Source organism: Salmo trutta, chromosome 21 (genome assembly GCF_901001165.1).
Source record: "Salmo trutta chromosome 21, fSalTru1.1, whole genome shotgun sequence".
Classification (NCBI taxonomy): domain Eukaryota; kingdom Metazoa; phylum Chordata; class Actinopteri; order Salmoniformes; family Salmonidae; genus Salmo; species Salmo trutta.
This window is the reverse complement of record NC_042977.1, coordinates 13,170,103-13,197,889: the sequence shown is the minus strand read 5'-3', so window position 1 is coordinate 13,197,889 and position 27,787 is coordinate 13,170,103. Positions and strand designations below refer to the sequence as shown.

At 43.7% G+C, this 27,787-nt stretch overlaps 1 protein-coding gene across 9 annotated transcripts in view; it reads left to right on the top strand.

Annotated features, from left to right (window-relative positions):
• Positions 1-27,787, top strand: part of LOC115156719 (CMP-N-acetylneuraminate-beta-1,4-galactoside alpha-2,3-sialyltransferase-like) — an 88,812-nt gene that overhangs the window by 45,681 nt on the left and 15,344 nt on the right. For all 9 annotated transcript variants that reach the window (XM_029704337.1, XM_029704339.1, XM_029704342.1 and 6 more), the window contains one exon: positions 23,968-24,114. In XM_029704337.1, coding sequence (XP_029560197.1) covers positions 23,968-24,114 — 147 coding nt within the window. The remainder of the gene's footprint in view (positions 1-23,967; positions 24,115-27,787) is intronic.

Sequence of the window (27,787 nt, the reverse complement as noted above, 5' to 3'; positions counted from 1 at the left end):
GATAAAAAATATTTCAACATTGTGATATACAGGTGAAGTTGGAAGTTTACATACACTTAGGTTGGAGTCATTAAAACTTGTTTTTCAACCACTCCACAAATTTCTTGTTAACCTTTCTATAGTTTTGGCAAGTCGGCTAGGACATCTACTTTGTGCATGTCACAAGTAATTTTTCCAACAATTGTTTACAGATAGATTATTTCACTTATAATTCACTGTTTCACAATTCCAGTGGGTCAGAAGTTTACATACACTAAGTTGACAGCGCCTTTAAACAGCTTGGAAAATTCCAGAAAATGATGTCATGGCTTTAGAAGCTTCTGATAGGCTAATTGACATCATTTGAGTCAAGGCCTACCTTCAACCTCAGTGCCTCTTTGCTTGACATCATGGGAAAATCAAAAGAAATCGGCCAAGACCTCAGAAAAAATTGTGGACCTCCAGTTTGGATCATCCTTGGGAGCAATTTCCAAAGGCCTAAAGGTACCACGTTCATCTGTACAAACAATAGTACGCAAGTATAAACACCATGGGACCACGCAGCCGTCATACCACTCAGGAAGGAGATGTGTTGTGTCTCCTAGAGATGAACGTACTTTGGTGCAAAAATCCCAGAACAACAGCAAAGGACCTTGTGAAGATGCTGGAGGAAACAGGTACAAAAGTATCTATATCCACAGTAAAACGAGTCCTATATTGACATAACCAGAAAGGCTGCTCAGCAAGGAAGAAGCCACTGCTCCAAAACCGGCATAAAAAACCCACACTACGGTTTGCAACTGCACATGGGGACAAAGATCGTACTTTTTGGAGAAATATCCTCTAGTCTGATGAAATACAAATAGAACTGTTTGGCCATAATGACCATCGTTATGATTGAAGGAAAAAAGGGGAAGCTTGCAAGCCGAAGAATACCATCCCAACCGTGAAGCACAGGGGTGGCAGCATCATGTTGTGAGTGTGCTTTGCTGCAGGAGCGACTGGTGCACTTCACAAAATAGATGGCTTCATGAGAAAGGAAAATTATGTGGATATATTGAAGCAACATCTCAAGACATCAGCCAGGAAGTTAAAGCTTGGTCACAAATGGGTCTTCCAAATGGACAATGACCCCAAGCATACTTCCAAAGTTGTGGCAAAATGACTTAAGGACAACAAAGTCAAGATATTGGAGTGGCCATCACAAAGCCCTGACCTCTATCCTATAGAACATTTGTGGGCAGAACTGAAGAAGTGTGTGCGATCAAGGAGGCCTACAAACCTGACTCAGTTACACCAGCTCTGTCAGGAGAAATGGGCCAAAATTCACCCAACTTATTGTGGAAGGCTACCTGAAACGTTTGACCCAAGTTAAACATTTTAAAGGCAATGCTACCAAATGCTGATTGAGTGTATGTAAACTTCAGACCCACTGGGAATGTGAGGAAAGAAATAAAAGCTGAAATAAATCATTCACTCTACTAATTATTCTGACATTTCACATTCTTAAAATCAGTGGTGAATGTCAGGAATTGTGAAAAATTGAGTTTATATGTATTTGGCTAAGGTGTATGTATACTTCCGACTTCAACTGTATGTACTGCCACTGAGCACAAAGTGAGGCATTACAGTAGTTAAAGGGTTACTTTGGCAATGAGGTTACAGGTCGTTTTAACGAGCCAGTACTAACTAGCGTTACCCATAGACTTCCAGTCATTGCGCCGCTATTATGCTTAGTGTCTTTTTAAGTGTTGCTTGCTTGACAAATGAGGCCCATCATTGTTGTGAATTCCTGTTGATGAAAGATTATCCAAGAAGCTCTATTCGCTCCTAGAGCTAGATTAGCATCGAACGCATACACTCCGTCTGTTGCGGCAAACAGTTTCTCTTTGGACGTGTTTATTCTTTGGCAGGTAACTAAAAAGGAACGTCATTTAGATGTTCAACCAGACATTCAACTAATATCAGGTATTCACATTCATTCAATTACCCTGAGTAGGCATTTCTCTACGCATGATATTGGGGGAAATGAATGATGAGATGCGGTCCGGTCTCAAAACATGATTCATTCTCTCAGTAAACAACCTGTAACCCTGGTAACAAGGTAGTCAGTCAGATAACTGTTGACTGGAAACTGTAATCTTCTGTTTAGTCATTTTGGGATCCCTCATCAAAAGACAAGTAATCCTGTTGATTGAATATTATCGTCACTTCATTGCTACCGGAGTAACTGCATCATAAGGGACCTAAACTATTGCAGTGGAAACATAACACACTTTGTATGTCTTTAGCGACTGCGGCTAGCAAGCCCCTTTGTGCTGTCATGTTTTTAACCCTTCACATTTTCACCTTGTTAATACCAGTTGGCAGGTTGTACACCGGTAAAGCCATGAGTAACTATACAAATAAAACAAGCTTCAGAAAACTCATGTTTTTGGACTCCTGTTACACTAATCCCTACACATAGCCAAGCCCTGTGCACTCTCTCCTTTTTTGTCTGGCCCACAGGGAGACTTGTATGTAACTTTGAACAGTTGCTCTGTGGGAGCTTTGATGTCTTTGGTCTGGCGGGGGCTCCTTTGTGTGGCGTGGGCGCTCACAGGTGGAAGGAATGCAAGGCCCTTTCAGGATGCCTCTCTCACCAGGTTTGAAAGGGAAGGTTTTTCACTGCTTCTTTTATGTGGGTGGGAGGTGCACTTTCGTAATAGTGCTTCTGAAAGTGACTCTCACCTGTGCTGTCATGGCCGTCCCCTTTTCCCCCCTCTCTCCTGGCAGAAGTGTTTTGATGAGTGACTGACACCTCTGAATGTAATGTCTTTTAAAGGTTGGAGAGTTTACCAACATTTCTTGCCCAGAGGGAGTTGGAATTGACATAATAAAAGTGTAATGACGGCCGTTTTATGGGCTCCTGACCAATTGTACTATTTTGGGTATTTTTTGAAAGCTGATCTTAACTTTCTTTGTACATAATGTTTCCACCATCGTTTCTATGACTGAAAGAGCTTCTGGACCATCAGAACGGCTAACACTAACCTCGATTTGGACGAAGACCTCTACTTCACTGAGTTGGAGGCGAAAGACATATTCATTATTCCGGACCTGGCGTTGATCCCCGACACTCGTAAAAGGCGGAGACTGCGCTCTATAGGTCGGCGCACGGACACCCTGGTGAGACTATGGTGGCGAATGAACAAATCGCCTCTACCCTCTGTTCTATTGGCGAATGTGCAGTCGTTGGAGAATAAATTGGACGAGCTTCGCTCAAGACTATCCTATCAACGGGACATAGACTATGCTTCTTGGAGTCATGGCTGAACAAGGACATGGATTATATAAAGCTATCTTTTTTTTCTATGCATCGGCGGGACAGAACGGCAAAGTCCAGTAAGATCAGGGGTGGTGGCTTGTCTCTTTAACAACAGCTGGTAAGCAATCTCTGATATTAAAGAAGCGTTAAAATACCTCCATGATAAGCTGTAGACCATACTATTTACCAAGAGTTCATATTATAATTTTTTTGTAGCTGTCTATTTACCACCACAAGCCAATACTGGCACTAAGACCGCATTCAACAATCTGTATAGGGCCATAAGCAAACAAGAAAATACTCATCCAGAGGCGGCGCTCCTAGTGGCAGGTGATTTTAATGCAAGAAAACTGAAATCCATTTTTACCTAATTTCTACCAGCATGTCACCTGTGCATCTAGAGGGATAAAATCTTTGGATATCATTTACTCCACACCCAGAGACTCATACAAAGCTCTCCCCCACCCTTATTTGGCCATTTGGACCTTAACTCTTTCCTCCCGCTTCCTGTTGACAAGCAAAAACTCAAACAGGATGTACCAGTGACGTGGTCCGATGAAGCGGATGCTAAGCTACAGTACTGTTTTGCTAGCACAGACTGGAATATCTTTCGACATTCATTTGACAGCATTGAGGAGTTTAACATATCAGTCACCGGCTTCATTAATAAGTGTATCGATGATGTTGTCCCCGCAGTGACCATACATGCATACATATTCCAACCAGAAGCCATGGATTACAGGCAACATCCGCACTGAGCTAAAGGCTAGAGCTGCCGCTTTCAAGGAGAAGGAAACTAATCCGGACGCTTATAAGATATACCGCTACGCCCTTGGAACCATCAAACAGGCAAAGTCTCAATACAGGACTAACATCGAATCCTACTAAATTGGCTCTGATGCTCGTCGGATGTGGCAGGGCTTGCAAACTATCATAGATTACAAAGGGAAACCCAGCTGAGAGCTGCCCAGTGAAGCGAGCCTACCAGAAGTGCTAAATGCCTTTTTATGCTTGCTTCGAAGCAAGCAACACTGAACCATGTGTGAGTGTGCCAGCTGTTCCGGGCGACTGTATAATCACGCTCTCCGTAGCCGATGTGAGTAAGACCTATAAACAAGTTAACGTTCACAAGGCCGGATGGCCAGACGGATTACCAGGATGTGTACTCGGAGCATGCGCTGGCAAGTATCTTCACTGACATTTTCAATCTCTCTCTGACCCAGTCTGTAATTCCTACATGTTTCATGTGAACCACCATTGTCCCTGTGCCTAAGAACACCAAGGTAACCTGTCTAAATGACTACTGCCCCCGTGGCAACATTTGTAACCATGCTTTGAAAAGGCTGGTCATGGCTCACATCAACACCATCATCCCAGAAACCCTGGCCCCACTCCAATTTGCATACCGCACTAACAGATCCACAGATTACGCAATCTCTATTGCACTCCACATTGCCCTTTCCCACCTGGACAAAAGGAACACCTACGTGATAATGCTGTTCATTGACTACAGCTCACCGTTGAGCCCTCCAAGCTTATCACTAAGGTAAAGACCCTGGGACTGAACACCTACCTCTGCATCTGGATCCTGGACTTTTTTGACGCCCCTAGGTGGTAAGGGTAGGGAGGAAGTGAGGCCCTGGCAGAGTGGTGCCAGGAAAAGAACCTCTCCTTCAACGTCAAAAAATCGGAGGAGCTGATCGTGGACTTCAGGAGACTGCAGAGGGAGCACGCCCACATCCACAGTGGAGAAGGTGAAAAGCTTAAAGTTCCTCGCCATACACATTACTGACAATATGAAATGGTCCACCCACACAGACGGTGTGGTGAGATGGCGCAACAGCACCTCTTCAACGTCAGGAAGCTGAAGAAATGTGGCTTGGCCCCTAAGACCCTCACAAACTTTTACCGATGCACCGCTGAGCACATCCTGTCAGGCTGTATCACCTGGTACGGCAACTGCACCGTCTGCAACCTCAGGGTTGTGCGGTCTGCCCAACTTATCACTCATCACTGCCTGCCCTCCAGGAAATCTACAGCACCCGGTGTCACAGGAAGGTCAAGAAGATCATCAAAGACCTCAGCCACGCGAGTCACGGCCTGTTCACGCCACTATCATCCAGAAGGTGAGATCAGTACAGGTGAATGAAAAATGGCACAGAAAAGCTGTTTTTCAGTTTCTATCTCGAGGCCATCAGATTGTTAAATAGGCAGCTCTAGCCGGCCTCCACCCGGTTACTCTACCATACACCTTAGACTGTGCATAGTCATACAACACCGGTCACTTTAACCTGTCTGAGCCAGTGGGACGCTTGCGTCCCACCCTAATCAACAGCCAGTGGAATCGCGTCGAGCTAAATGCAAAACCTCATAAATGCTATAACTTCAATTTCTCAAACATATGACTATTTTACACCGTTTTATAGATACACCTCTCCTGAATCGAACCACGTTGTCCGATTTCAAAAAGGCTTTACAGCAAAAGCAAAACATTAGATTATGTCAGCAGAGTACCCAGCCAGAAATAATCACACAGCCATTTTCAAAGCAACTAGCATGCATCACAAATACCCAAAACACAGCTAAATGCAGCACTAACCTTTGACAACCTTCATCAGATGACACTCCTAGGTCATCATGTTACACAATACATGCATTTTTCGTTCGATAAAGTTCATATTTATATATAAAAACAGCATTTTACATCGGCGCATGACGTTCAGAAAATCTTTTCCCTCAAATGCTTCCGGTTTATTAGCGCTACAATTTACAAAATTACTATTCGAAAACATTGTTAAAATGTAATATTGTCATTCAAAGACTTATAGATTAACATGTCTTGAATGCCATCGCTTTGCCAGATTTAAAAATAACTTTACTGGGAAATCACACTTTGCAATAAACGTCGTGGTATGCCCAGAAAAAAAGTCTAGGCTATACGTGTTGGAGCCAACTTGGAACGATCAACCATCAAAAATACTATTGTAAATAATACCTTACCTTTGATTATCTTTATCAGAAGGCACTTCTAGGAATCCCAGGTCCATAACAAATGTAGTTTTGTTCAAAAAAGTTAATAATTTATGTCCCAATAGTGTTAGCGCGCTCCGAAGGCTAGTGAAAATGTACCGTGTGCGTCTGACTTGTCGTCAGGAATGAGCAAAAAATATATATTTAAGTTCGTTCAAACATGTCAAACGTTGTATAACATAAATCTTTAGGGGCTTTTTCAACCAGGGCTTCAATAATATTCCATTGGGACGGTTGCTTTGTTTTTCAAAACGTTTCGAAAAGGGAGAGTAGTCATAACATTTTGTTATGTTACAGCCTTATTCTAAAATGTATTAAGTTGTTTTCCCCCCTCATCAATCTACACACAATACCCCATCTTGACAAAGCAAACAGGTTTTTTTTTAGTTTTTTTTATTATATATATATTTTAATTATATATATAATTTAAAAAATTATAATAATCAGCCTTTTTTGGTCCTCCAATAATCAGTATCGGCGTTGAAAAATCATAATCGGCCGACCTCTAAAACAGACGCCTCACAATTTTTTTAAAACTTTTTTTGTTCACATTTATTTGTAATAATGACAATTACAACAATACTGAATGAACACTTATTTTAACTTAATATAATACATCAGTAAAATCAATTTAGCCTCAAATAAATAATGAAATATGTTCAATTTGGTTTAAGTAATGCAAAAACTAAGTGTTGGAGAAAGTAAAAGTGTAATATGTGCCATGTAAAAAAGCTAACATTTAAGTTCCTTGCTCAGAACATGAGAACAGATGAAAGCTGGTGGTTCATTTTAACATGAGTCTTCAATATTCCCAGGTAAGAAGTTTTAGGTTGTAGTTATTATAGGACTATTTCTCTCTCTACGATTTGTATTTCATATACCTTTGACTATTGGATGTTCTTATAGGCACTTTAGTATTGCCATTGTAACAGTATAGCTTCCGTCCCTCTCCTCGCTCCTACCTGGGCTCGAACCAGGAACACATCGACAACAGCCACCCTCGAAGCAGCGTTACCCATGCAGAGCAAGGGGAAAAACTACTCCAAGTCTCAGAGCGAGTGACGTTTGAAACGCTATTAGCGCACACCCCGCTAACTAGCTAGCCATTTCACATCGGTTACACCAGCCTAATCTTGGGAGTTGATAGGCTTGAAGTCATAAACGGCACAATACTTGAAGCACAGCGAAGAGCTGCTGGCAAACACACGAAAGTGCTGTTTGAATGAATGCTTTCGAGCGTGCTGGTGCCTACCATCGCTCAGTCAGACTGCTCTATCAAATCGTAGATTTAATTATAACACACAGAAATACGAGCCTTTGGTCATTAAAATTGTCGAATCCGGAAACTATCATTTTGAAAACAAAACGTTTATTCTTTCAGTGAAATACGGAACCGTTCCGTATTTTATCTAACGGATGGCATCCCTAAGTCTAAATATTGCTGTTACATTGTACAACTTCCAGTGTTATGTCATAATTAATTATGGCCTTTGTTAGGAATAAATGGACTTCACACAGTTCGCAATGAGCCAGGCGGCCCAAACTGCTGCTTGCACGGAACGCAAGAGAAGTGACACAATTTCCTTAGTTAGATTTCTTATATGTTAGCAGGCAATATCAACTAAATATGCAGGTTTATAAATATATACTTGTGTATTGATTTTAAAGAAAGGCATTGATGGTTATGGTTAGGTACATTGGTGCAACGACAGTGCTTTTTTTCGCAAATGCGCTTGTTAAATCATCACCCATTTGTCAAAGTAGGCTGTAATTCAATGAGAAATTAACAGGCACCGCATCGATTATATGCAACGTAGGACACGCTAGATAAACTAGTAATATCATCAACCATGTGTAGTTAACTAGTGATTATGTTAAGATTTATAATTTTTTATGAGCTAAGTTTAATGCTAGCTAGCAACTTACCTTGGCTTCTTGCTGCCCTCGTGTAACAGGTAGTTAGCTCGCCACGCGGGCTCCTCGTGGAGTGCAATGTAAGGCAGGTGGTTAGAGCGTTGGACTAGTAACCGGAAGGTTGCAAAAACGAATCCCCGAGCTGACAAGGTAAAAATCTGTTGTTCTGCCCCTGAACAAGGCAGTTAACCCACCGTTCCGAGGCCGTCATTGAAAATAAAGTGTTCCTAACTGACTTGCCTAGTTACAAAAATAAAAACCCAATTTCAATTTAAGCTTCGTCGCAAAATTATCCATATGAACTTCAGAGGACAACTTGTCATCCAACCATATACCTAGGTATTTGTAGGATGACTCTTTTTCAGTGGATAAGCCACCAGATTTGACAACGCTAACCTTCTCTGGCTGAGTGCAAGCTCTGGTAAAGGTAATTTTGTTATTTAAGACCAGTTTGAGACCGTAAAGGGAGGCCTGCACTGACTGAAAAGCAGTCTGGAGGTCTTCAACAACCTGATCCAGTGAAGGATCACATTAATACATGACTGTAGCATCTGCATATAGATGCAAGTTTGCTGGTTGCTTCCCATTTCCCAAATCACTAACACAAACTTAGAACAACACAGGAGCTAAAATGGAACCCTGGGGCACACCTCTATTAATCTCAAGAAAGCTAGACTTGTGATTGTCAGCATATACACATTGTGTTCTGTCATTAAGATAGTTCCTAAACCAATTTACTGCTCCTTCACTGAGACCAATGTTACCGAGTCTAGTGAGCAACAATTTATGGTAAACTGAATCAAATGCCTTTGAGAAATCAACAAACAGATTAGCACAATGTTGCTTTTTATCAAGTGCATTGATGTAATTTGCCACTGCCATAGCTGCAGTTGTGGTGCTGTGCCCCGTACTAAAGCCAGACTAAATCCCGCTTAGTACGTTATTTTCAATTTCAAAGTTTTTTAGCTAGGGATTCATAGACTTTGGCTAGGATAGGATTATAGTTATTAGCATCTGAGGGATCGCCACCCTTTAGCAGCGGGAGGACATAATCTGATTTCTAAATGCTGGGTATGGAATTGGTCAAGAGACTCAAGTTGAAAATGTGAGCCACAGGTTCAGTAATAATACCAGCTGCTATCTTTGAGGTAGGCATCCAGGTTTTCTGGACCTGCAGACTTTTTAGTGTCTATTGCCTTTAATGCTTTATAGACCTCAGCATAAGAAACAGGCTCAATGTTAAAATGGTTCACGTGAGGGCCTATATGATAGTTTACTGTAACAGAGCTTACATTAAAGGCCCTGCTCCCCAGCATTATCAAAAAGGGAACCAGCAGATATTCAGTGCTTGTTAAAAAAAAAAAACTATAATATCAGCTTTATCCTTCCCTTCATTAGAACACTTATGTAAATAAGGTATTTCTGTTTTTTATTTATAATACATTTGCAAAAAAATCTAAAAACCTTTTTTCACTTTGTCATTATGGGGTATTGTGTTTAGATTGATGAGGAACTTTTATTTAATTCATTTTAGAATAAGGCTGTAACGACTTCCTTCCATTCAGCCACCAGCATAAGTGAGGTCGGGCACTGATGTTGGGCGATTAGGCCTGGCTCACAATCGTCGTTATAATTCATCCCAAAAGTGTTTGATGGTGTTGAGGTGAGGGCTCTGCAGGCCAGTCAAGTTCTTCCACTCCGATCTCGACAAACCATTTCTGTATAGACCTCGCTTTGTGCATGGGGGCATTGTCATGCTGAAACAGGAAAGGGTCTTCCCCAAACTCTTGCCACAAAGTAAGAAGCACAGAATCGTTGAATGACATTGTATGCTATAGCGTTAAGATTTCCCTTCACTGGAAGTAAGGGCCCTAGCCCGAACCATTATTCCTCCTCCTCCACCAAACTTCACAGTTGGCACCAATGCTTTCAGGCAGGTAGCGTTCTCCTGACATCCGCCAAACCCAGATTCGCCCGTCGGACTGCCAGACTGTGAAGCGGGATTCATCACTCCATGGAATCCCATTTTGTGAATCTCTCGACGAACAGTTCTTGTGCTGAAATTGCTTCCAGAGGCAGTTTGGAACTCTGTAGAGTGTTGCAACCGAGGACAGACAATTTTTATGTGCTTCAGCACTCGGCGGTCTCGTTCTGTGAGCTTGTGTGGCCTACCACTTCATGGCTGAGCCGTTGTTACACCTAGAAGTTTCCTCTTCACAATAACAGCACTTACTGTTGACCGGGGTAGCTCTAGCAGGGCATAAATATGAATCGACTGACTTGTTGGAAAGGTGGCACCCTATGACGGAACCACGTTGAAAGTCACTGAGCTCGTCAGTATGGGCCATTCTACTGCAAGTGTTTGTCTATGGAGATTGCATGGCTGTGTGCTCAATCTTATACACCTGTCAGCAATGGGTGTGGCAGAAATAGCCAAATCCACTCATTTGAAGGGATGTCCACATACTTTTGGTCATACATACATGCATTCATACTCCGACATGGCTCATCCTAATATTTAGATATTTCTTAATTCCATTCTTTTTACTTTTACATTCATGTGTTTTGTTGTGTGTTGTTATACATTACTGCACTGTTGGAGCTAGGAACACAATCATTTCACTACACTCGCAATAACATCTGCTAAATATGTGTTTGCGACCAATAACCATTTGATTTGGGAAGACCGCTGCTCAGAATGAACTGTGGATCTTAAAGGAATGGCTAAAATGGACAACAATGAATAGTGTTTATAGTCTAAAAACAGCAACACACAGTAAAGGGGACAGCCACGGGTGGAAATCCGTCCCCAGATCCAGTTGAAAGGCAGAGTTTGGTCTCTAAGACAGTTTCGCTACTTGAAAGGTTTCTTCCATCCTAGGGAGTTTTACCTCGGCTTATTCTTAGCAGGTTTAGCGAGAGCCTGTCGTACTTTATAGATTGTGCAGTACAGCTAGAGATGCGTGTTGTCTGAAACTGGGAAAGATGGTCTTTCTCACGATCAGTGAGACATCTGTATAGATGTTTGCATGCATACATAGTGCCTTCAGCAAGTATTCACACCCCTTGACTTTTTCCACATTTACAGCCTGTTGTTACAGCCCAAATTTAAAACCCATAGTGTCTGTGGAATTATGTTTTTTGAAATTGTTAAATTACTTAATTCCTTATGAAAATCTGAAATACTTTTTGATTAAAGATATCAAACCCCTTTATGGCAAGCCCAAATATGTTTTGAAGTCAACATTTTCAGTTGCATGGACTCAGTGTGCAGTAATATTGTTAAACATGATTTTTGAATGACTACCTCATCTCTGTACCCCACACATACAATTATCTGTAAGGTCCCTCAGTCGAGCAGTTAATTTCAAGCACAGATTCAACCACACAGACCAGGGAGGTTTTCCAATGCCTCACAAAGGCCACCTAGTTTTGTATATGTACTGACATGTATGTGTAACTGATAGACGCACGCACATTGCATATTTATGTTTTTAAATGTTTGTAAATTGTAAAGTATTTTGTCTAATGTATAATTCGCTGTGTTTGAACTCAGTAAGACTAGCTGTCGCCATTGGCGTTGGCTAATGGGGATCCAAATATAATCTAAACCTTTTGGTAGATGGGTGGGGAAAAAAGTAGACATTGAATATCCCTTTGAGCATGGGGAAGTTATTAATTACTCTTTGGATGGTGTATCAATACACCCAGTCAGTGTGAATACCTGAATGTACTAAAGTCGTTTTTTAGGGTACCTGTACTTTACTATTTTATATTTTTGACAACTCTTACAACTCTACATTCCTAAATAAGCAAATATACTTTTTACTCCATACATTTTCCCTGACACCCATAAGTACTAATTTCGAATGCTTAGCAGGACAGGAAAATGGTCCAATTCAAGAACTTATCACGAGAACACCCCTGGTCATCCCTACTGCCTCTGATGTGGCGGACTCACTAAACACACATGCTTCATTTGTAAGTGATGTCTGGTGTTGGAGTGTGCAACTGGCTATTCGTAAATAACATTTTAAAAACAAGTAAATGGTGCTATCTGTTTTGCTTAATATAAGAAATAAAAAAATGTACTTTTTGATGCTTAAGTATATTTAAAACATTTTTTTGTAACTTTTACTCAAGTAGCATTTTACTGTATGACTTTTACTTGAGTAGTTTTCTATTAAGATATTTGTACTGTAACACAAGTAAGACAATTGGGTACCTTTTCCAACACTGCACCCAGTCACGACAAAGACACAGTACAGGCGTCCTTCCTAACTTTGTTGCCAGAGAGGAAGGAAACCGCTGAGGGATTTCAGAGGCCAATGGTGACTTTACAACAGTTTAGAGTTTAATGGCTGTGATAGGAGAACACTGAGGATTGAGCGATAACATTGTAGCCACCATACTAACTTAATTGACAGAGTGAATAGAAGTAAGCCTGTACAGAATAAACATATTCCAAAACATGCGTCCAGTTTGCAATAAGTAACTAATGTAAAACTGCAAAAAATGTGGCAAAGAAAGGAACTTTATGTCCTCAGTACAAAGAGTTATGTTTGGGGAAAATCCGACACATCACTGAGTACCACTTCATATTTTTAAGCATAGTGATGGCTGCATCATGTTTTCCTAGAGACACTGGGAGACATTCACCTTTCAGCAGGGCAATAACCTATACACTGAAGTTGCTTACCAAGATCACATTGAATGTTCCTGAGTGGCCTAGTTACAGTTTTGACTTAAATCGGCTTGAAAATCTATGGCAAGACTTGAAAATGGCTGGCAATGCTCAACAACCAACTTGACATAGCTAGAAGATTTTTTTTAAATAATAATGTGCAACTATTGTACAATCCAGGTGTGCAAAGCTCTGATTTACCCAGAAAGTCTCACATCTGTAATAGCTGCCAAAGGTGATTCTCACATGTTGAATACTTACTTATCTAATCAAGATTTATTGTTATTAAAAATATATATATATTTTTAATACATGTTTAAAAAGTTCTACCATTTTGTCAGAGTATTTTGTCAATTAAATCAATTTTAATCCCACTTTGTAACAAGAAAATGTGGAAAAAACACTATACAGAAACATTTACCTACCAGTAAACAAGGATTAAGAACATTAGCCAAGCAGTATCTGTGTATATGCAAGAAGTCAAATCCAGATTATTATAAACAAAGCAGAATCAGTAATTTAGCCTGCTAACTTTTGATACACCTTCAGATGTAGGCTAGCTCTTAATTCCCTGGTTTTGACAGAAGACTGGGTTATTGAGAGTATCTTGATGCAGAGGCTTCTGAATATTATTTTGATAATTTGCTAAAGTACTAATTTAACTGCTATGAGAACCATGCTGTAGGTCTGCTGTAGTCTATTTGCTGTAAGTAAACGGCTCCAGACTCTGCCAGTGGAACAAGGGTTGTCTAAAGACACCCTCTAAACCGCTCTGAGGCCACATAGTTCACACAAGTCCTCCTTTGGCTCGGAATGCTGTTAAGTGTTCCCATTGTTTTCCCTGTTTGCCGTCATGGGAGTGCGAAGGCATGGGTTTCACACACCGGATAACCCCGGCACGACCTGAAGAAGGGAAACTGACGTGACCCCCAGAGAGGGCAGAGGTTGTAGTGCGTGTCAAGAAAAGCACATTGGCAAATGCTTCAGATTTCTCCTGAACAAAGGAAGAAAGCATCGAAGTACCTCATAGAGTTTGGGTTGTTTGGGATTTTTGGTAACTGGAACCTTGGTCTGTCTGGCCAACCTGGTTTTCTCGTGGCGAGAGCCCTTCAAAAACTTTCTTCCCCCCCTTCATATTTCTTTCAAGTTCCTCCTCCGTGGGACATTGTGATGAGACACTGTGAACCTTGTAAACTCTGAGTTAAACATGTACACAGTGCTAATGACCTCCAGACAACCTTAATTGGGTTTGTTTGTAGCTTGGTGCTGCTATTTAGACCTTTAGTTACACTTAGTAGTACATTCCTGTGACCTGCTCTAGCCTGGTCCATAAACAAGTCCTGACGACTACCCCTTCAGTGATAGCAGATCGGAAGGAACCTGAATGGTGCAAGCAAAAAGGCAGACACTTTCCTAAGCCCATTGGAAGCCCAGCGCCTATTGCTTACAGGACATCTACAGTGTATCGGGTCCTTCCAGACCTTCAGAACATCTAAAGAGTAGCCTACTGGGAGGGGGTATGGGGTTGTTTTTGGACAGGGAGTCAATGTCCGTCTCTCTGGTGTGCTCTTACCCTTTCCAGCTTGGTCCAAGGTCTCGCCTGGCTGCTTGTGGCTGGGCGCAGGGTGAAGCGTGTTTTTATTTGCATAGAAGGGCCTTATGACCATCTGTGTATGGCCTGCAGGTGTGAGCTGTCCAACTCGCTTGCCCTTCTTTCCCTCTCTCGCCCTTTAGCCTTTTCTCCATGATCTCCCCCTCTCATTCGGTCCCTCAAGCAATGGTGGTGAACTAGAACATGCACAGTGTAAAAATAGCTAATTTTACTTTAGCAGCGTGGGTTCCGGAGGTTTATCTACCTCGGCTATACATGAACTGAAATGCAAACAGGAAGCCGTAGAGGCTAGACATCTCCAGGGCGTTTTACTGAGGCCGCCTCCTTCCCATTGAGGAGCAGAGCTTAACTTGAGTGGTTTCTCTTCATCACTTCAATTGTACATCTATGGAGTGAATGCACCACAGGAGGTTGGTGGCCCCTTAATTGGGGAGAACGGGCTCGTGGTAATGACTTTAGTGGAATGCTATCAAATACATCAAACATGGTTTCCAGGTGTTTGCTGCCATTCCATTAGCTCTGTTCCGGGCATTATGAGCCCTTCTCCCCTCAGCAGCCTCCACTCGAAATGCACAGTATGTTATATCATTGTGTTATGTGTACGTGCACATTAGACAGGCAGGAAGCTGTGTGTGTGTGTGTGTGTGTCTAGGTAAGTGTTGCAACCGAGGACAGAGTATTTTTACACTCTTCCGCACTCGGCGGCCCCGTTCTGTATGCTTATGTGGGCCAACCTCTTCGCTGCTGAGCCGTTGTTACTCCTAGACGTGTGGCTGAAATAGCAGAATCAACTCGTTTAAAGGCATTTCCACATACTTTTGGCCACGTTGTAGAGGGATGTGTGGGCCGTCGAGGTTGAAAGTGTTATCGCTGCGATTACACATCGGTCAGGAATGTACAAACCTTTTGAGATAAGCATCTAAACACCTGAAGTATATGGAAGACTGTGTTCCGCCGCAACTTTTTCCAGCGAGGGATTTAGAAATCTTCTTGGGGGTTTTGGATTTTGTGTTGTGACATTCAGTCTTTTCAATACGACTGTCCTTGAGCACCACTTTCATCAGACTGTTGGTTGCAAGAATTTTTCCTATTCAGATCGATTTCCCCCCCCCCCTTCTTGGTACACATCTCTATTCTTCCCCGGCCTGGCATTGTCTTGCTTTAATCCTGCCCTTGACTCTTGTGTAGGTTGATCTGTATTTTCTTATGACTTGGGAACGACTAGACAGAGCCACTTACCAGAGGCTCTGTTGTAGAGCACTCACATATGTTGATTTGCCAGACTGCCAATGAATGTTTTTGAAGTATTAGACTATTTGTGGAAAGTCACAAACCGTATCCAGCCATTCCTTTGATGGTGATCAACAGAAATAGTTAGTCTCCAGAAAAAAAACACACCACTTGACATTTTGATATGATTTGTTAGGTCTACTCAACATACTTTCCCAGAAATGCTCCCATTTTATAAAATGATCTCCTCCGGGTCAATGGTGTTTACCATCCATACACATTCTGTTTTCCACAGACGCCTGTTTCTCATCATGGGAAAAGTGTTTATCTTACCAAGTCTTACACCTGTTTTATGATTGTTGTTGAACTGTTAGGCAGTTAGAGCAGATGCCTTTTGGAAAGTCATTTCATATCATCTATTTGTTTTGTAACTCAGATTTGTTAAACCAAGCGGCCTTTGTTTTTTTATGCCGTGTTGAGTGTTGAAGAGAAGATTTAGAGATTGAGTCAGAGGCTAGACTGAGGGAAGAGGCCAAGAAAGTAAGTGAAGGAAATAGTGAGGTGTCTTCCCTGTGGTCAGTTGGTAGAGCATGGTGTGTGCAATGCCAGGGTTGTGGGTTCGATTCCCACGTGGGGCCAGTACAAAAAAAAATGCATGAAATGAAATGTATGCATTCACTACTGTAAGTCACTCTGGATAAGAGCATCTGCTAAATGACTAAAATGTAAATAAAAATAATAGGTGAGAGAGAGCGAGAGAGGATGACTATCCTCTTGCTGTGTGATGTTTATAGAGTGATTTAACATTGGGCTGGCACACTGCGGGGCTAGTTTAGAGGGTCACCGGCAGGAGTGACATCCATTGACTGGTGCAGGAGGAGGGCGACTCGGCCAAGAAGTCTTACTCACCCGCTGGGTTTTGGGTCGGCTCAGTTACACATCCCACCGCGAGGGAAGAAAGCGGGGCGGTCGTTAGCCTGACTCTCTCGTATCGCTTACGGGCTCAACGATCAATCAAGTTCCCCTTTCTCTCCGCAAAGTTGAAATTCCCAAACTGGAATGCTGGTGAGAGTTCTGGCCTCGTGCCAACCAGAGAAGACAGCTGGGGGATGTGGAAGATTTTGAAATAACCAGAGGCTTGAATGGGAAAAATCAGACCCTGGCACAAACACCACAATGAGGACATTTGTGTATGCCGGGGCTGTAGAATAGGAATGTGAGCATTGATCTCACTGAGATGACAACATGTAGTATGGACTCATTCAACACTGTGTAGCATCTTAGATGGCCATGTAATACAATGATGTTCATGTCTTTCCGTTTTGTGGGTCGGTCCCTGGGTGACAACATATTTGCTTTAGTTTTCTGGTATGATGAAATTAAACACTGGATGTTCGGCTAGCAGCCCTGTTATAAGTTTCATTACTGAGTGACCGGTGACCCACCCATAGCTCCCATGTCTGGTTATTGAGTTAACCGGGGACCCACCCATAGCTCTCATGTCTGGTTATTGAGTTAACCGGGGACCCACCCATAGCTCCCATGTCTGGTTATTGAGTTAACCGGGGACCCACCCATAGCTCTCATGTCTGGTTATTGAGTTAACCGGGGACCCACCCATAGCTCCCATGTCTGGTTATTGAGTTAACCGGGGACCCACCCATAGCTCCCATGTCTGGTTATTGAGTTAACCGGGGACCCACCCATAGCTCCCATGTCTGGTTATTGAGTTAACCGGGGACCCACCCATAGCTCCCATGTCTGGTTATTGAGTTAACCGGGGACCCACCCATAGCTCTCATGTCTGGTTATTGAGTTAACCGGGGACCCACCCATAGCTCTCATGTCTGGTTATTGAGTTAACCGGGGACCCACCCATAGCTCCCATGTCTGGTTATTGAGTTAACCGGGGACCCACCCATAGCTCTCATGTCTGGTTATTGAGTTAACCGGGGACCCACCCATAGCTCCCATGTCTGGTTATTGAGTTAACCGGGGACCCACCCATAGGTCCCATGTCTGGTTATTGAGTTAACCGGGGACCCACCCATAGGTCCCATGTCTGGCTATTGAGTTAACCGGGGACCCACCCATAGGTCCCATGTCTGGTTATTGAGTTAACTGGGGACCCACCCATAGCTCCCATGTCTGGTTATTGAGTTAACTGGGGACCCACCCATAGCTCCCATGTCTGGTTATTGAGTTAACTGGGGACCCATCCTTAGCTCTCATGTCTGGTTATTGAGTCATTCCCCCTTTTCGACCTTTAATATATGACCAAGAGGCGACGTCTGTGTTCTCTCATTGATGAGCCACTGTTAGGCATTGAAATATGGTCACCCTGTAAGCCAATGTCAACGCTGGTGGAACTGAGGTAGTTTGGCCAGAGCTGAAGCCCTTGTCTGGATGAGAAATCTTGACCACACTCTCATTCTCTTTCCCCGCTATGCAAACTATTGCCTCTCCAATTAAAGCCGGTTATAACAGGTGCTGGCGTCAGGGCACACAGCCTTGTGCACGCACTTAAAGTAACTGTGCAGTGTTTCCAGATTTCTATCAAATATGACCTACAGTGCATTCAGAAAGTATTCATACCCCTTGACTTTTTGCACGTGACCCGATTCAGGAAACTAGGCGTATGTCGCAAGTCATGACTTCACAGGAGAGCCGTTTGAACGTCAAAAATGTTTTTATCAAAATGCATTTTTTTGGCAGAAATGCCTTCTCGAACATGTAAACTTTCATGTGCCTTTAATACCAAACTTGTATGCCATCTGTAAATACGAATAAAATTGTTAAATTACGAGCCTAGTTGGTTTAGCCACAGAAAAAGTGAGCAACCTTCCCGCTAGCCATGATTGACTGGGATAATGAGTGGGCTGGACATGCCGAGAGATGAATTTGGATTGTTCTGCCATATAGCACGCGTCTGTCTATTGGAACTGGTCAGTATGTCTAGGTAATCGTGTTGAACGTGGCTTTAAAAAAAAAATGTATCGCGTAGTAAAACTGCATAAACCTAATGTCAAGTTAAAGTGTACTCCACTTTCTGGATGATCAAATTTTGAAATCAGTGGAATTTGAGTACGATAGCTAAGGAGATGGAGAAAACACCAGTCTGGATTACAAAGTCTGGATTATCTTCAAAGGGCAACCATGACAAGAGAGGCGTTCAACCATGATGTATACGGGTAAGATAGTCTAGCTCGCTACATTTTCAGATATTACACATTTCTAATTTTGACAAAGTGGTTTCATTTCAAGTGTACTGTTAGCTAGCTAACATTAGCTGGCTGGGTCACTAGCTAAAGTTATATGTATGATCTTATTCTTCGTATATCAGACACATTTGCTTGACTAGTTATAGCCATATTACCTGGTTGGTTAGCTACCTGCAGATTCTTGGTCCATTGTTTAGCTAGCTACATGTCTTAAGCACCATGGCCTTGTAGCAGATGCGAGCTTCAACTGGAAGCCAGTGGAGTGTGCGGAGGAGTGGGGTGACGTGAGAGAACTTGGGAAGGTTGAACACCAGATGGGCTGCGGCGTTCTGGATGAGTTGTAGGGGTTTAATGGCACAGGCAGGGAGCCCCGCTAGCAGCGAGTTGCAGTAATCCAGACGGGAGATGACAAGTGCCTGGATTAGGACTTGCGCCGCTTTCTGTTTAAGGCAGGGTCGTACTCTGCGAATGTTGTAGAGCATGAACCTACAGGATCGGGTCACCGCCTTGATGTTAGTGGAGAACGACAGGGTGTTGTCCAGGGTCACGCCAAGGCTCTTGGCACTCTGGGAGGAGGACACAATGGAGTTGTCAACCGTGATGGCGAAATCATGGAATGGGCAGTCCTTCCCCGGGAGGAAGAGCAGCTCCGTCTTGCCGAGGTTCAGCTTGAGGTGGTGATCCATCATCCACACTGATATGTCTGCCAGACATGCAGAGATGCGATTCGCCACCTGGTTATCAGAAGGGGGAAAGGAGAAGATTAATTGTGTGTCGTCTGCGTAGCAATGATAGGAGAGACCATGTGAGGATATGACAGAGCCAAGTGACTTGGTGTATAGCGAGAATAGGAGAGGGCCTAGAACTGAGCCCTGGGGGACACCAGTGGTGAGAGCACGTGGTGCGGAGACGGATTCTCGCCACGCCACCTGGTAAGAGCGACCTGTCAGGTAGGACGCAATACAAGAGTGAGCCGCGCCGGAGATGCCCAACTCGGAGAGGGTGGAGAGGAGGATCTGATGGTTCACAGTATCAAAGGCAGCAGATAGGTCTAGAAGGATGAGAGCAGAGGAGAGAGAGTTAGCTTTAGCAGTGCGGAGAGCCTCCATGACACAGAGAAGAGCAGTCTCAGTTGAATGACCAGTCTTGAATCCTGACTGATTTGGGTCAAGAAGGTCATTCTGAGAGAGATAGCAAGAGAGCTGGCCAAGGACGGCACGCTCAAGAGTTTTGGAGAGAAAAGAAAGAAGGGATATTGGTCTGTAGTTGTTGACATCAGAGGGATCGAGTGTAGGTTTTTTGAGAAGGGGTGCAACTCTCGCTCTCTTGAAGACGGAAGGGACGTAGCCAACGTTCAAGGATGAGTTGATGAGCGAGGTGAGGTAGGGGAGAAGGTCTCCGGAAATGGTCTGGAGAAGAGAGGAGGGGATAGGGTCAAGTGGACAGGTTGTTGGGTGGCCGGCCGTCACAAGTCGCAAGATTTCATCTGGAGAGAGAGGGGAGAAAGAGGTCAAAGCATAGGGTAGGGCAACGTGAGCAGGACCAGCGGTGTCGTTTGACTTAACAAACGAGGATCGAATGTCGTCAACCTTCTTTTCAAAATGGTTGACAAAGTCATCCGCAGAGAGGGAGGGGGGGAGGGGGAGGAGGATTTAGGAGGGAGGAGAAGGTGGCAAAGAGCTTCCTAGGGTTAGAGGCAGATGATTGGAATTTAGAGTGGTAGAAAGTGGCTTTAGCAGCAGAAACAGAGGAAGAAAATGTAGAGAGGAGGGAGGGAAAAGATGCCAGGTCCGCAGGGAGGCTAGTTTTCTTCCATTTCCGCTCGGCTGCCCGGAGCCCTGTTCTGTGAGCTCTTAATGAGTCGTCAAGCCACGGAGCAGGAGGGGAGGACCGAGCTGGCCGGGAGGATAGGGGACATAGAGAGTCAAAGGATGCAGAAAGGGAGGAGAGGTGGGTTGAGGAAGCAGAATCAGGAGATTGGTTGGAGAAGGATTGCGCAGAGGGAAGAGATGATAGGATGGAAGAGGAGAGAGTAGCAGGAGAGAGAGAGCGCGAAGGTTGCGACGGCGCAATACCATCTGAGTAGGGGCAGAGTGAGTAGTGCTGGAGGAGAGCGAGAGGGAAAAGGATACAAGGTAGTGGTCGGAGACTTGGAGGGGAGTTGCAGTGAGATTAGTAGAAGAACAGCATCTAGTAAAGATGAGGTCAAGCGTATTGCCTGCCTTGTGAGTAGGGGGGGACGGTGAGAGGGTGAGGTCAAAAGAGGAGAGGAGTGGAAAGAAGGAGGCAGAGAGAAATGAGTCAATGGTAGATGTAGGGAGGTTAAAGTCAGGAAAGGAACTTATCAAGGCATCAAGCTCATTGATGAACTCTCCAAGGGAACCTGGAGGGCGATAAATGATAAGGATGTTAAGCTTGAATGGGCTAGTGACTGTGACAGCATGGAATTCAAATGAAGAGATAGACCGATGGGTCAGGGGAGAAAGAGAGAATGTCCTCTCTATCCACTCCTGATGTGACCAGGTGTCCATCTCCTCCCGAGCATGCTGCTTGATCCAGTTGTGGTGGGTAGTTCTGTAACGTGGGTCATATAAAGAGGACCAAGGCGCAGCGTGTATAGTGATAATATTCACTTTTATTATGAAGACACTAGAACAAAACGACCGACAGCAGTTTCGTCAGGTGAACATACACTAAACAGAAAACAACTACCCACAAGACCCAGGAAGAAAAACCCCTACTTAAATATGATCTCTAATCAGAGGCAACGAGGATCAGCTGCCTCCAATTAGAGATCAATCCCAACATAGAAATAGAAAACTAGAACTTAAACATAGAAATAGAAAAACACAAAAACACCCCCTGTCAAGCCCTGACCTACTCTACTATAGAACATGACATCTTACTAGAATCAGGACGTGACACAGGGTCTGTAGTGACGCCTCTAGCACTGAGATGCAGTGCCTTAGACCGCTGTGCCACTCGGGAGCACTTAACATAATTATGTTAAAAAGCTGCTTTTCTGTGTTGGAATGGTGTGCGCGTACCAACAACAGAGTGGTGTGGGTGTATACCAGCCATTAAAAATATTCAGGTGAGTAGACTGCTGATTGGCCAGCCCATCCTCCTCTAAACCGTGGATTAGCCAGTTCATCCCCCTCAGGAGTATGACATCATTTTTTAAACCGCCTCTTTGAGATCCACGTTCATTCTCTCTTTCTCCCCTTAGACAGGAAATATCACTATAGGGTGAGTCAACAATGTTATTTGGGTATGAGTTAACAGAATATGAACTTTTAAAAGGGATATTTTCACTTGACAGTTACTTAATCTAATAATCCAGACCAATGTAACCATAAACCTGTCACGAGAGAAGGGGGAACAGCCATTTCCTTTAGGCTATACCACAACCCAACAGTCACCACCCTACACAAGCCATACACGTCTGCTCACCCCATAATGTATGTGTGTGTTTGTGCTCGCACATCCATATGTGCGTATGTATGGTTGACTCAGGTTTAGCATGGCATGTGAGTGAGTAGGACAGGATAATTCTGCAGCTTCCTGTTTTATCTGTTCAAACGGCCCATCTCCTGACTCACCGACCCATGTCACAGCGCAGGGGAAGTCACTTCTTGTCCCCCAGGGGCCCATTCAGAGACAGTTCTTTGGGTTCTGAGTGATAGAACTTCATTACATACAGAAACCTGTAGAAATAGGCTATATCTCTCATTTGATGCTATAGGTAGCTTTATTGGAAATTATCAGTGTTTATTGAAAAGCACTGCTGTTACCTGCTAATTGGATGTACCTTTCTCCAGCACTCTCTTAATACTTGTTTGTCTGACTCAGACATGACACTCTTGTCTCAGTGTGTGTGTGTGTGTGTGTGTGTGTGTGTACACGTACCGTCTATTTGAGTCGGCACCATGCTCTCCACATTAAAACAAATGACTTACTGCTGCTACACCTCTGCCAAACAGATCCCCTAACACAAGCAGCATGTTGACAGTAGAGATGAGGTTTTCCTGCCACGGCTTGCGGAGGGCTCGGAGGCCCCTGGTTGAAAGCACGCGATCAAACCGCCTCTTCCATTATTCTCCCCAATATCAAGGCGGCAGGGCGGGCGTCTGAATATTTGAACAGGTTTCCCATTTACATCTGCTGACCCCTTCGAATTGTGTGCAAGGTAGTCAGTCAGGCAAGCAGGCAGGCTAGTCAGTCAACCAGTGCTGTTTGTGGTAGAATGCTACTGTTAGTGTGTGTGTGTGTGTGTGTGTGTGTGTGTCGCATCACAGTACAGGCATGATGCCTGAGGGATGTTTTCAGAGGACAAGAGCTAGCCGTAGCTACTTAGCTATTGTTATTAAATATTTTTGTGGATTTGGCAGATATTTGCGAAAAATTACTTATATTCTGGCTTTACATTCACATGTGTAACTCCAACTTTCATTGTCTTGAGTGAAGTATACGCGAAAGTCTGTTTTTGGCGTTCTGGAGCATATGAAGTCAGACAACAGGCCAGAACGTGTCCTTAGATTTGGGAGTATTCTACCTCCGGTGTGGTGTAGCCAGTCGAATCTGGTCTCTGGTGATTGGAGTAGGAGGTACCAGAGGGGTGTGAGTGCTCCCGGAACCCATGCTGAGGTCAGGGTGTGATTTCGCTCACTTCCTGTAACACTTCCTAGCTGATGAGGGGGCGCTGCTGTGGTCGTAATTATGGTCGATTGGCCATCCTCCATGTTACCCCCGAGGCACAGAGCTATTTTCTCAGTCCGTGTAGGGAGTGAGTTTGTAGGTGGGCCTCTCTGGGTGATGTGACCTTTTGTGTTCTATGTCAATGTTATAAAAGATAATCCCTTTGTGTTTGAAACTCTGGCTACCTCATACTAAGAAGTGCTCCTTTGACACCCCTCAAAATTACAAATTGGATGACCATTTTTACTTTCAATGCCTTTCCTGAAACTCACCATCTCTCTTCCACTCTCAGCGGGGTACAGAGGGCTTCTGGAAGTCTGTGGCACACTACGTCCCCAGGGAGCCCACAGAGATGCGCATCCTCAACCCCTACTTCATCCAGGAGGCTGCCTTCCAGTTCATTGGCCTGCCGCTCAATAACGGCCTCATGGGCAAAGGGGTGAGTGACACTCAAACAGAAACCCACTCCAGTTTAATGAAAATATTAAACTGGGAAGAATGTCATGAAAAAACATGTATGGTGCTATGTTTGCGGAAAATGGCATGTCTTCAATCATCTGGATTCAGGTGTCTAAGATTCATCTCGGTTTGCAGTCTGCACGCAAACACATATGCAGACATGCATTCACACATGCAGTACAAAGTGCATAGACTCTTACTCACTTTTTTTTTTTATGTTCATGAATACACACACAGGCACACCCTGACAGAGTCGCATTCTTGCTTTCACTCTCTCACACATGCGACGAAACGGTACAACGGCTCCACAGGCAGCCGGGAGCCGTTGACCGACCGCGCGGTCATAACCAAAGTGTGTTTGACACACTTCAGGCCACAAACAGTAGATTCGCTGTTCCTATGACAACCACCGCAACGCAGCACCTTGCCATGCAATCACAGGAAATTAAACCGTTAAAGGGATACGGTGAGATTCTGGCATTTTAAGCCCTTTTATTTACCCAGAGTCAGATGTGCAGTATGAAGGAAGTTAGTGGCCGTTTTGCGAGGCTAACTAGCGACAGCTCAATGACTGCAAGTCTACAGGTACGGTAGCATTATTCCGCAGTATGAATGACTAATTATAGATTTTCATGGAGCCACAAAGGAGCAGTTAAAGAGCGACAAGGCTCCAGGCAGACCCCTGCTCTAGATGTTTTATTTTTTTTAAAGGAACTGTTTACGGAGGGAAAATGAAGCGTCAGAGGTATTACCTTCTTAACTCCTCCACATAGATTCATTTTGTTCTCATTTTTGTTTTGAGGGGGGCATCAGATGAGGCTGTAGATTCTGGACTGCCGCAAGGTCTGCTGGTTTTCATCCCTCCTTGGCACGTAACTAATCAATCAAATGAATTGATTTTCTTAACGTGGCCACTTACCTGGTTTACTGGGACCGTGGCTGGCTGATCAAAGGGATAGGTTAAAGTCCAGCAGATGCTGTCACCCTCCAGGATAGGAACTGTACAGCAGACTAGCTTGAAAGGCTAAAGTTCCACAGAGGAGAGCAAGGGAGATGGGTTAGGCCGGGGGTAGGGAGGTGGGCTGCAAAAGGGGTTAGGGAGTTGGGAAGGGGTACAATAAATGTACATCCTTCTGCCCTGAACACCTGGTCTACAAGAACATGTGTAGAATATGTGGGGAGCCCTGGTACCCCCTCAGTGTGTGTGTGTGTAGGTGGGGGGGATGGGGCTGTCCCAAACAACAATGCTGATCAAGGCAGGGTGCAGCCTGACACATCATTCCCTTAAATTGCCCACCTTTCTTGCTCCTGATTAGTACTTGTGTGTGTTTGTGGGCTCACACAGCAAGGGGGGACCCTATGCTACACCTGCCCTAGGGCTCCAAATCAAGCTGATGAAGTTTGAGGTCTGAGGAAGTGGAGGTCTGTCCTCTCAAACTACTGTGACATTGGGGGGGTGGCTCTTGAAGCAAATTGTTGATCATGTTCAGAGCAGGACAAGTTAACAACTCCTATGAGCAACGGGGTGTGGGAAAGGAGGGTGGTGCCAGACCAGTCACAGACTAGGAGCAAGATAGCAGATTTAAAGGAAGATGGAGAATGCAACGGTTCATATAGGCATTTTCAGTTATGATTTGATTTCCAATGCTTGCTTGTACTACCTACTGTTCTTAGTGGAAAGGGTGTTGGCTTGTTGACGACAAACTCTCATCTCACCTTCTAATAACGCTTTTTTCCTATATTGCACCCCAACATAAGATACGACACAGTGACATGGCCACTAGTGAGGCGACTCATAACCCACAGTCCCCACAGTTATATCCGCTGGGCGGGTGGGTTTAGGGTCATGAAATATTGTGTGGATAAAGGCCGTGTGGGTGGCAGCCGGGTTGAATAAAGAAAAAACAGTACATAAAAAAATATATAAATAAGCTCTCCAGACCTTAATTCCATAAAAAATCTGTGGAGGGAGCTGAAGGTACGAGTTGCCAAACGTCAGCCTCGAATCCTTAATGACTTGGAGAAGATCTGCAAAGGGGACTGGGACAAAATCCCTCCTGAGATGTGTGCAAACCTGGTGGCCAACTACAAGAAACGTCTGACCTCTGTGATTGCCAACAAGGGTTTTGCCACCAAGTACTAAGTCATGTTTTGCAGAGGGGTCAAATATTTATTTCCCTCATTAAAATGCAAATCATTTTATAAAATTTTTCTGGATTCTTTTTTTGTTATTCTGTCTCTGACTGTTCATATAAACCTACCATTAAAATTATAGACTGATCATTTCTTTGTAAGTGGGCAAAAGTACAAAATCAGCAGGGGATCAAATACTTTTTTCCCCCACTGTATATGCAGTTGAAGTCTACATACACTTAGGTTGAAGTCATTAAACCTTGTTTTTCAACCACTCCACAAATTTCTTGTTAACAAACTATAGTTTTGGAGAGTCCGTTAGGACATCTACTTTGTGCATGACACAAGTAATTTTTCCAACAATTGTTTACAGACAGATTATTTCACTTATAATTCACTGTATCACAAGTCCAGTGAGTCAGAAGTTGACATACACTAAGATGACTGTGCCTTTAAACAGCTTGGAAATTTCCAGAACATGTCATGGCTTTAGAAGTTTCTGACATGCTAATTTACATCATTTGAGTCAATTGGAGGTGTACCTGTGGATGTATTTCAAGGCCTACCTTCAAACTCAGTGCCTCTGCTTGACATCATAGGAAAAGAAAAAGAACCTCAGAATTTTTTTTTTACCTCCACAAGTCTGGTTCATCCTTGGGAGCAATTTGTTAACGCCTGAAGTTACCACGTTCATCTGTACAAACAATAGTATGCAAGTATAAACACTATGGGACCACGCAGCCGTCATACCGCTCAGGAAGGCGACGCGTTCTGTCTCCTAGAAAGGGACGTACTTTGGTGCGAAAAGTGCAAATCAATTCCAGAACAACAGCAAAGGACCTTGTGAAGATGCTGGAGGAAACGGCTACAGAAATATGTATATCCACAGTAAAACGAGTCCTATATTGACATAACCTGAAAGGCCGCTCAGCAAGGAAGAAGCCACTGCGCCAAAACCGACAGACTATGGTTTGCAATTGCACATGGGGACAAATATGGTACTTTTTGGAGAAATGTCCTCTGGTCTGATGAAACAAAAATAGAACTGTTTGGCCATAATGACCATCATTATCTTTGGAGGAAAAAGGGGGAGGCTTGCAAGCTGAGTGATACCATCCCAACTGTGAAGCACAGTGGTGGCAGCATCATGTTGTGGGGGTGCTTTGCTGCAGGAGGGACTGGTGCACTTCACAAAATTGATGGCATCATGAGGAAAGAAAATTATGTGGATATTGAAGCAACATCTCAAGACATCAGTCAGGAAGTTAAAGCTTGGTCGCAAATGGGTCTTCCAAATGGACAATGACCCCAAGCATACTTCCAAAGTTGTGGCAAAATGGCTTAAGGACAACAAAGTCAAGGTATTGGAGTGGCCATCACAAAGCCCTAACCTCAATCCTATAGAAAATTTGTGGGCAGAACTGAAAAAGCATGTGTGAGCAAGGAGGCCTACAAACCTGACTCAGTTACACCAGCTCTGTCAGGAGGAATGTGCCAAAATTCATCCAACTTATTGTGGG